Source organism: Drosophila tropicalis, unplaced genomic scaffold, assembly GCF_018151085.1.
Source record: "Drosophila tropicalis isolate 14030-0801.00 unplaced genomic scaffold, ASM1815108v1 contig_393, whole genome shotgun sequence".
Classification (NCBI taxonomy): Eukaryota; Metazoa; Arthropoda; class Insecta; order Diptera; family Drosophilidae; genus Drosophila; species Drosophila tropicalis.
In genome coordinates, this window is record NW_027172855.1 from 834,112 (window position 1) to 845,198 (window position 11,087).

The 11,087-nt window shown below is 36.2% G+C and overlaps 1 protein-coding gene and 1 long non-coding RNA gene across 2 annotated transcripts; one reads left to right on the top strand and one right to left on the bottom strand.

Annotated features, from left to right (window-relative positions):
- The first annotated feature begins 409 nt into the window (after positions 1-409).
- LOC137573017 (trypsin zeta-like) lies at positions 410-1,747 on the top strand. The gene is made up of 4 exons (XM_068284875.1): positions 410-565; positions 623-800; positions 874-1,147; positions 1,220-1,747. The coding sequence occupies exons 1-4, from the start codon at positions 517-519 to the stop codon at positions 1,592-1,594; spliced, it is 876 nt and encodes a 291-aa protein (XP_068140976.1). The 5' UTR covers positions 410-516; the 3' UTR covers positions 1,595-1,747.
- A 4,853-nt stretch (positions 1,748-6,600) lies between these two features.
- Positions 6,601-8,073, bottom strand: LOC137573024 (uncharacterized). The gene is made up of 2 exons (XR_011031773.1): positions 7,604-8,073; positions 6,601-7,422 (listed from the first exon to the last, which is right to left on the bottom strand). It is a non-coding gene; the product is annotated as an uncharacterized lncRNA (long non-coding RNA).
- Between the last annotated feature and the right edge of the window lie 3,014 nt (positions 8,074-11,087).

Genomic DNA, 11,087 nt, shown 5'->3' on the forward strand with positions numbered 1-11,087 from the left:
CTAAAAGATTTCTATTCTCCGATTAGAGGTAACCCATTAGTTTGCTCAAATACATTGCACGGAGTTATGAGTTTAAATAGCCAATCCAAAATTAATTTTTCAATGTACACCAATATTTTTTATTATCTTGATTAGATCCGAAATGTTAATTTATCTTTGGATAATTAGGCATATTTAAATAATTCAGCTTTTGATACTTTTATCTGGCTTTCTTCTTTTGTGTATACTTCAACTAAGTATTATTATAGAATTGCCCGTGTAAATTTAAGTATAAAGGATACGAACAGAGTATTCTGTTGTATCAATAATCAAATCTTCTTTTATTTCCGAATGTGTCCAGATATGGCATCATAAGAAGAAAACTTGCTTTGTGATTATAATCAACAAATTAAATGTCATGATAGAATATTCCAATTTCATGTACACAACACAAGTTAAATATTTTGAATACATGTAATAATTTTTAAAACTCATAACGTAAAGGAAAATTTATTTACACTTGAAGGTTAACATAATATGAAATTCATAGCATTTTTTATTTTTTTGACTTGTTCTCAAAGTTCTGGTGAGTTTTAATAATTAGAAAAGTAACAAGTTGTCATCACTATCTATTTAATCGCAGCTGCGTTAGGCAATTCAAATAGGATTTTAAATGGCGTTCCCATTAATATCAGACAAGCCCCTTATCAAGTATGGATGGGTGGACGTGTCTTAAATGATGAGGGCTATGGTAAAGTACATTGTGGCGGAGCAGTAATATCACAACGTGTTGTTTTGACAGTAGAATCTTGCTTTCTTCCGTAGGTTAAATTTTTTAAAACTTGTTGCGTTACCCAAAATCACTATATGCATATATACTTATATTTTCAACAGTACATACTATTCCCAAGGCAAGATTGCGTACAATCAATATTTTATTGTTGCCGGATGTAATTATATAAATAAAGAAGACGAAAATACTCAAAAATATCAAATCCAGGAAGTTGTAAAACATTCGGATACATATGTGGAAGACGACATTGCTATCGTGTTATTAAATGGCTATATACCGTGGGATTCGCCAACAATTAAAGCCGTGGCTTTGGCCGAAAGGCCTATACTATCGAAGACATCGTGTCTGGTTAGTGGCTGGGGAATGGATAAAAAGGTTTTTATTTAAAGGACTTTGTTTAAAATGTATATTGTGATCTGCTTAATTTCTGCCCTCCCCTTTTGTCAGGGATTTCCTTTAAATTTGATGCAAGCCAAAGTATTTGTTCAAAGCCACAGTTGGTGTAGCGAAAACTTACCGAATTTCAAAATATCTGAAATTTGCTCTAACTCTACCGATTATACAACTAATGATGCGGGTGGGCCATTGGTATGCTCAAATGAATTGCACGGCGTGGCCTTGTTCGATTACAATCATCCAAACCGTATTGGACTATACGCCAACATTTCGTTTTACTACAAGTGGATACGGGCGGTCAATTCATCTTTTAACTATTCCGATTATTTAAACCATACCATTTCAGGTTTTGAGACCCAAAGCAGTTTCAATTCACAAGAAACTTGCTGTATAGTCTTGTGTATATTTTTAGTTTGGACTATGTAAAGTCAGACAAGGCAAAATGGGTGGCAAGCAATCAATTCTGTTGAGAATATGTATGTCTATTACTTATTATTATTAGTAAGCTGCGATCTGTGAATTATAACGGACACTTTCTTTGCTGCTTAATAAATGTATAATTTCAGTGTCTAATAAAAACCTCTATGATTATTGCATAGAGTTAATAAAATGCTTTATGAATGAAGTAAGTAAGTCGACTCGCCGACTTGGGACCAGGTGAAACAAATATTTCAAATTTCAAAAACCAAATGTATGTTTATTATATTGTTTTTACATGCTTCATACTATGTGCTATCTCGTGCTATACATTTTATCGACTTTAATATACCATATTTCGTAATAATAATAAAGGCTAATCTACAATATAAATAGGGACGGTAACACTGATCGACGGAATATCAGGATAATATAGCAATTATGCATATGCACGTTGCAAAATACAAAAAACATAAAATATTTTGACTTTGAAGAAAGAGCTCCATTGGTTTGCGGAAAAAAATTGTACGGAATTGGGATGCCACAATATGGCGGAAGTTTCACTAAAACTGGAGATTACGTCCAGGTTTCTGAATATTTTGAATGGATAAGGAAGGTCAACCTTTTTTTCGTATTCGACAGCTTCGAAAAGTAATTCAAATGATTCGAATAAAATGATATGTTGCAATTTACAAGAGACTTGCTTGATTACCTTGTCTGCCTTTCTACTTTGGAGTACGTGAGTCTAGAACACTAATTGTTAGCAACCTAATCCTATAATGATTCTATAAAGAAGGAGAGGTTACATTTAAACTAAATAGTATTTAGATTTAGGTGGATCCTAGTAACTTAATATTTTGGCCAGTAAGTTTCCCAGCCAGTATTATCCCAACTTTGGGCTTCTGAACATTGCTTCTCGTGTTTTTAATTATAAGCAGTAATAATCACTTAATATCATTAAAGAATTGTGGACATTGTCTTGAAATGTCTGTTAAATTAAAAAGAACATTTTAAAGCAACATAATATAATAATCATTAAGTTATTTATCTTTATTAATAAGAAGAAAATTGGCACGCACAAGTTGAAGAGACGAACGCAATGTGTATGTCGGCGAACATGACGACGACGTTGGAATGATGGGATGGATAATTGAATGATAGGGATGCAGAGGAGAAAGAAGCTGGGAAGCTGGAGCAGAAGAAGAAATAGCCTCGACTGAGTGTCTAGAATTCTGACAATTCGTGCTACGCAAAATGCAGACATAAATTGTCTGTGCAGAGTGCGAGAAAAAGGATGAAGCAACAAAATGTAGATGATGATGATGATAAAAGTCATATGAAGTGCAGACACTTGATATGCCAATAAATCAAGCAATCTGCTTAATTAATGTTAAACTTAGATCATTTAGCATCATGTTGGAATAACTTATTAATTTATTGAGTTTCTCTCACACTCTTGGGGCGTTGGTTACCTTCATTTCGTAGCTCGATTTAAATTAGTTAGCTACTTCACATATACACCAATCTTTTCCACAATTCCATGTTGTCTTCGTTGAAGTTAGAGATTTACGACTTGACAGGCGTAAAAACTGTTAAGTAAGTTGACAAAAGTGCCAGGCGACAAGCTTCTGGGTTCTAGTTTCGACTTTGAGTTCAAATTCAAGTTCCACCTGCCTCTTTGTCTACCGCCTGCAGCAGCAGTTTTTTTTTTTTTTTTTTTTTTTTTTTTTTTTACTTAAGTAATGTTCAGCGTGTTGGCACATTCCTTGGCGTATCTTAATTGACGTGCACATTTTGCTATCGCATAATGTGGAAAATGTTGTCTCTTAGAGCAAGCTCCTCTTCACATGATTTACGACTTACTAGTCAAACAGGCTGACTAGACTAGTAGCAGTCTGACTTTTCTCCTCTCTTTATTAACCATTGCCTTCTGCTCGCAGGAGTTTTCTTTTAGCTAATTTCTTAACACAATTTTAATGTTATCATTAGAAAAATGCCTCCAGAACAAGTGGCTTCTGGGCCATTTATGGGTGAAAGGTGCTTGATGGCTCTACACTTCAAGCTTTCATGTGATTTACGGTCCACTTGTTCGTCTATGGTTTATTAACTGACTGTGTTGTTGGATCAGCAGGATATTTTAATGTTTTTATTAGTAGCTGTCACTTGTCTAAAAAAACAAAAGTCATAAAGAACAAGTTTAGTTTTAACAACGTAAACAAAACTTTCAAACCTTCATGAAATTGATTTAGACAAGAATCAAACGGTATTGTAGGAAAAACAATTTATTGAAAAAAAACTAACGACAAGCAAAAAACAATTCTTGATAGTAATTAATATTTTACAATATCTAGCCCCACTCATGTCTAGAACAGTTCTATATATGGAAATAACCCATAAAATATTTCTTTGATGTACTTTAAAAATATACGAAAAAGTTTTAGACAAGGATGCGAAAAAGTTTACAAAACGATTATATCATTAACTCCCACGTTATCTTGAAACTCATTTCTTTTCCTTGGAGTCTCATCTTCATACCTCTGTTCAGTCAACTATAAAACCAGACACCTTTTTTTATACTCTTTGTTGGTTCATCCTTTTGTTTCAGTTCCAAGTTCCTTTCCGGCACTTGAGTCTGTCAATATGAGTACTAAAAAACGATTATTTAACAACTGTTTAAACATAAATTTATGTTTATTAATAATATCAACGCAAAACGTTAATAATAAACGCAAAATTTTTTTTGCGTTTTACACGCGGTTTTTGGGTTGAGCCTATGAATCAGCAACAGTCGCAGCAGCCGCAGTAGACAACGGTCCGGATCAAGATCAAGTGGCCAGACGGGCGAGTACACATACACACATACACATATATAGAAATATATAATATACATATATGTATGTATGTATGTCCATACATATATTTAATTTTTGTTTTTGTTGTTGTGTAACAAGTTTTTGCAGCGGAGGAGTAAATTCTCGTTTCTACTTAAAAAAAAAAATACAAAAACAAAAAAGAAAAAATTCAAGGTTAGCCGCCGACGCCGCAACTTGGCACCACCGCCAGAGAGCGAGTAAGTGAGTGAGACCCTTGAGAAGGAGATGTTGATGATGATGATGAAGCTGGAGGAGTGGTGCTGATGGTGCTATTGCTCTTGCTGTTGCTGTGGCTGGTGGTTGTGGTGGTGGGTAGGACAAATGAATTTCATTATATTGAAACGCATTCGTGCATTCTACCGCACACGTAGGGAACGATGTAGGTAGTAGAGGAGGCAACACACAGCCACAGTCACATTCATCCAGAGACAGGCAGCCTCCAAAAGGTGCAGTCGAAAGGGACTTGTAATCAGTTGACGGCAGGCGAACACATAAAGTAATTGCTAACCATTTGCGTTGGCACCGCCGCGACTTCCTTCAAGTCTTCTTCCCCATTGGGCCATTTCCCCCTTCTCTCACCTCGCTTTTGCAGTCATCACTGCGCGGGCGTTCATTAACAGCAACCTGTTGAGTTGCGGCTGAGTTGGGGCGACAAACGTGGCCTTTTGTGGTAGTCGGATTGCAGCATAAAGCCAACGAATACGAAATAATATCAAAGAACTTAACATCGGCTATGCCGAAGTTTATATACCCTTGCAGTCATTGGCAATAATATTTCTACATGTTTAAAATTTGTTTACTGCAACTCAAATCACCAGTATACAAACAAAACAAATTTACTCTTTATACTTTATACTACAATTTGTTCTTCTTCTAGTTAAGGTTAACAATATATTAACTTGGAGAAATAATACAAAAATTTATTAATCATCAAAAAGATTTATGATTTTTATTAGCTTTAAATTCGGTAAAGTTTAATTTCAAGAGTGAAGATATATAAGTATAATAGACACATTATGTCATAGGTTAAGTTTTGAGAAACATTAAACGATATAAAAAATTAAGTAGCTAGTTTGCAAAAACTAGTCTAATTGTAAGAATGTCATGATCCGTCAACATTTTTAAATGTTAATAAATAAGTTTTACGGACCAATCTTTTATTTATTGAATTCGTTTGAGTAATGTTTTTTCTGTCAAAGATTAACTTACAATTTTTCAAGGAGTTATGAGAGTTAAACAAACGACTTAAGAAAACGCAATTAGGCGACAAATTATATAAGATTTAGAAAAGCTACAATCTAGTATAAATAAAGGTTTTCTTTTTAAATTCTTTTTGTTATAATATAATAAATCCTTAGCATTTTTTGATACCCTCGGTAAGTGTGTCGTGAACCTTTAAAGTCCTCAGCACCAGCTGCCGCATTAATCAAGTTCAACGCAGATAAAGAAGAAAAACAGCAAACAAAAAATGAGAAAAAACAGAAAACGAAACGAAAAAACAAGTGGCAAAGCCAAGAAATCGAAAGTCCATTGCACTTGACTTGCTGACTCTGCTGCTGCTGTTTCTTTCTGGATTCAGATCCCAACCATAATTGGCCAAATTGATGTTTATAAGCAAGACTGACTCCGGGGCAGCGCAAGTCAGACAGAGATTCAGTTTATGTCCAGCAGCAGCATCAGCATCAGCATCGGAGGATTATAACATTGACAGGTCTACGCAGCGACTGAATGCCAAAATAAGTAAAGACAAAAAACAAAAAATAAGAGAATTTCTTACGGCCTTTTAACTTGGCAAATTTACGTGCCTAAAACTTGTAGTACGATATGCCCAATGGATTCAAAAAGAGGGAGGGAATAAAATTGAGGGCCTCTTTTAATTAAAATACCATAAATTCGTGTCCAGAAAATTATCATTAAAATTTCGTTATAAACTAAATTTTAATTTCTTCCTTATGGTTGCTGCCGGAACAGGTTAAGTCAAGTTCCTCATGGCAAGGTTGAAATGTGTGGAATACTATATAAATAGCAGAAACATTTAGTGTCCAGATACTTTCTAAAGATAGTAAATTGAAGTGACATATCAGGGTTAAAATTGTTAAATATATAAACGCAATCAAGGAAATTTTTCTGGTAGTCGAAAACTATTTTTAAAGTTTAACATTTATTTTTAAAACGGATGCATAGATTGGGCAAGGTTAGGTATGTTAAGGTGAGGAAACGGTGTTGAACCAGAGGTGGAAGGTAGAAAATATTCAATTAAATTTCGGATTTAAGTTGAAAGCGCCAATTCCCATCATTAGAAATGAATGCCTCTTAATTTTCAATGCATTATTTAATTTTTGTCAGGCTCTTTTTCAGCTAGCTAGCTAGCTGCTTTCATACTTTTAATGCATTCTCACCAATCCAAACATTCTTTAATTCGAATAGGTAGCCCCGAACAGGTCCCACCCCCCCTACTCAGGCACCTTAACCGCTTCGCATTGCAGAGATCACCTTTTTCGATGAACCCATAAAGATTACCTCTTGCATTATGAAATATTCTTTCCCCCTCGACTGCGGCGGCGGCGACGGCTGCTGCTATGGAAAAGATGAAGCTTATCCACTTTGTTGCTATTGCCGCAGGTAGCTGCCGGTGGGATGCGGGCGCAACACGAATTACATACATCAAGCACTAACTACCGACTTTGGTTTTCGAGATTTGGTATGGGAAAAGCAACAGTCTGTCGATTCACCACTGGCCACCTCTTCTCCTGCTACTACTGCTTGCATTTTCTTTTCTTTTACTCCTTCTGATTGTACGTAATCTCCAGCGAAAAAGCTAAAACCACGTACGCATATCTCATCTACCAATTGAAGGGGTGTACAGAGTACAGAGGGGAATGGTAGAAGAAGGTATAGGAGTTTTGGCTAGAGGTAGCAGTCGTAGGAGCATGTTCAATAATGTTGCCACTTTTGTTTTGTAACCTGTCGAAGGAAGGTGTTGAAGATGATCATGTCTGTATTCTTTTTTTTTTTTTTTTTTTTTTGTTTCTCTCTTGGCCTTTGGAACAATGAATTGCATAAATGTGAGGGCAGCAGATACAACCATAACTACAACAGCAACAAAAGCCAAGACGAATACATGTACACATATAGACACACTCACACAGAAGAAGAACAACAATTGAGCCGACATACAATGATGATGATCGCTGGCCAAATACAATTGCCACCATAAGGCCTCCATTCCCATTAAAAAAAAAAAAACCCATCCCATTTCCAGCCTCATCCATCGATCGTCTTCATCGTCGTCGTCGACGTTGCCGTTGCCGTCTCCTCACACTTCATTCTCGATTGCCGCGATCAATGATCTGGAGTCTGAGTCTCTGCGTCTGACTTGGTCTTGGCCTCCTCCTCTGCTGGCCACGCCACTTATACACTTGTTGCTGCGGGTTTGCGGTCGTCGATCGCATTTCGGTTAATTTTTTTTTCAGCAATACTCTTACAAAATAAGAGCCTACTGATTTTCAGAAGAAAAGTGAAACAAAATGTCCATTACACATAAATTTGGGAAATACACAAAAGTAATGTAAGTAAGTAATAATTTTTTTATAATTGATTGACAATCACCTCGAATTTTGATGCTTCGAATTCTAACTCTCTAATAAAATTCAAGAGTATCTCTAAATATATTTCTTTTCAGGGTTTTTTCATATTTTTTTTTAGTTTTTCTACTTTTCTTTGGTAAAGAAGCGCACTTGAGTCTACGCACATTCATTTGCGGGCTCATTGTGGTCAGACTCTTATTTTCGTATATTTCTAGAAGTGGCTGCGGCACCAACAACGGCATTGGGATCGGGATCGGGATCGGCATCGGCATCGACATCGACATCGACATCACCCTCACCCTCATCACATTTTGGCTTCAGTCGCGCTTTTGTTCTTTGCCCTTGCGCTTTTATTTATTTTAAACTCATTTCGGACTCTTATATACGAAGTGCGGTTTTTTTTTAACGATCCAAGCAATGAGGAGGAAGCTGGTTGCTTTGGAGTAGGAGTAGGCTAAGGGCATTCTTTTATAATTCTCCATTTCGCAAGAATTATCCAATGGACGCCCTTGGACCAAGCCAAAGTCTGAGTATGAGAGAGTGGGGAGAGAGAGAGAAAGAGTTTGGCACGAAGTCGTTTTCTGTGTTCCTCTGGGTTCGTTCCATAGAATCATCCTTTAACCGCAGCGTAGAACAGCACAGCGCATTGTGTACACGATGGTGCGTGGATTATTGGTTCGACCATCCAACCATTCAAGCGACTAACCAACCAACCTGTTGTTGTGTTGTGGTTACAGGTCCCTCAGGTCTCTTTTGAGGTCTTGAACGTGCTCTGATCTTGTTGTTGATTTCATGGAGCGGGCCGCTGCCTTAACCTTCATCTACAATTTTCGTTTCGTTCGGAACGTTTCGTGGTCGGTCATTTTCCTACTTTGTTTAGAGGGCACATATTTTGAGGTAATAATATTTATATATGGGTCCCAGAGCAGGTTCATTATATGCGGGCACTACAGGTGAAATAAAAAAAGAAAAAACACCCTACTTAACCCTTTATGCGTTCAGGCCTACTTGACATTTTTTCTTTTTTTTGGTCTGTTTGTTGTTCTTCTATACATCTCCCCTTGATCACTTTTTGACAGTCCAATTACGTAAAGTAAACACTTCTAATACAAATTGAAATATATTATAAACATTTCTTGAGTATATGTGTACAGAATTTTCAGCCCACACTCAGCAAACCGAACTGAATTGGCGGGAAATAAAAACAATAAATAAAAAAAACAACATTCGAATATATAGTTAAAGTGGTTCAATGTGGAACCTATAACAGAACGACAAATAAACAAATCTAGAAGCTGACAATTTCATTTAAAAGGCGTGAAGAGTTTTTCCTCTTTTTCATGACGCAATCATCTTAGGTGGTCGAAAAATAAACACTCTTATCAATTGCAAAGAAGGAAATAAAGTTGGTTTCAATTGACTGTAAGATTACAGATCATAAATCACTCAAGTAATGAAACAGGAATACCATAAACTCTGTCGGTATTAAAAAGGGTTAATTTTAATGTATGTATGTTCAAATTTATTTGGTCCAAACGATAGGCAGTTGATTGTTTTTAAACATCAATGGATATCAACAAATATAGTCAAATTAATTTCTATGAAAAAATCCTGTTTATAATAATATTAACGTCATTTAAATTTAACAAACATTGAATTATTGTGAAAAAAAATTAAATTAATATCATGGATCTATGGTTTTTTTTTTTTTTTTTTTGGGTAACAGCATAGGGAAATATGGTTTTGCTCAATTTACTAATTGTAAGTCAAATGGTTTTACCAATAAATTAAGTAATCACTAATCACCGTAGAGACTAAACATTTAGAATACGTCAAAAAAGACACAGAGAAAATAAAAGAAAGAGAGGGAGAGGCAAAGATGTGGGAAAGGCTCGTAATTCTCACGCTCTATTAAAACATCATTAATCTAAAAGAAATAATTGAAGAATAACTCAAAAACGTTTGCCATTTACAAAGAGACTTTCGGAATTAAGAAAAATTTTGAATATTCTACAAAGAAAAAGGCGGATCAACATCAAAGTGGACGAGCCAAGCAACAACAAGTGCCAAATGATTCGTGTTGTAACAGTTGCCATTCAAAAACTAATTAAAATCTGTTTTGTTTTCAATACATACCAACTAGGCTTTTTTCACCCCTTCTTTGTTTTTGTTTTTTTTTTTTTTTTTTTGTTTTACAACATAATTTAAAATGAGGCAAATAGGCCGTGAAATGATTTGGGGCGCTACGCCTATGACTTAATAGTCCGACCCGTCCAGGTTGTTGCCACCCAAGAGTATGGAGCAGGTCTGTAAAAAATTGATGGAACTAGTGTGTGTGTGTGTGTGTGTGTGAAGTCTCCAATAAAGGCGCCGTTGGTGGTCAAAATGTTGCAGACGACTGACTCTCAGATTGCGGCTCGACTCTTGGCCAAGACAAGATCATTAAGGTGGCATATAACATGGCACTAAAAGACACTACACAGACACATGCGCCGCCATCATCGCCATCATCACAATCACAATCATCGTCGTCATCATCATCATCATTATCATCATCATAGTCATGAAAGCGCGAAAATGTACCTGTTTCTAGCATTGGTTTCAAGTACCAAGCAGCCACCACCACTGGGCTAGTTAGTGCCTCGGCTTTTAACTTAGTTGTTGTTAGCTCTTAAGGCCAGCTGACACTTTTGATTGAATTCCCACTAGCAATGCGTTGTCCAGGACTCCGACTTCAACTTAAAATCCATCTGCAACTGCAACTTGCAACTAGCGACGACTTGTCGGACTCACTGGCGATTGTAATCAACGCGCTGCGATCAATCAGCTGAATAAAGTTTTGCAGTCCAACTCATAGTCTCCGGCAGCCACTCAAATCAATCCATCAAACGTATCAATCATGATGACAGGTCCCAGGCCACAGACAGGCCATTACACTAAGCGAAAATTCTTTAGGTGGAATATTTTATTTAATAAATATATTGCAGGCCCACATAATAACCAAGCAACATGTTTCGGTTGTCTTTTGCCTATTAACATTTT

Excerpts from the sequence above, each read along its gene's own strand:
- LOC137573017 (XM_068284875.1), top strand. The coding sequence starts at position 517 with ATGAAATTCATAGCATTTTTTATTTTTTTGACTTGTTCTCAAAGTTCT. Across the intron at positions 566-622 it reads GACTTGTTCTCAAAGTTCTG|CTGCGTTAGGCAATTCAAAT; the intron begins GTGAGTTTTAAT and ends ATTTAATCGCAG. Across the intron at positions 1,148-1,219 it reads GCTGGGGAATGGATAAAAAG|GGATTTCCTTTAAATTTGAT; the intron begins GTTTTTATTTAA and ends CCCTTTTGTCAG.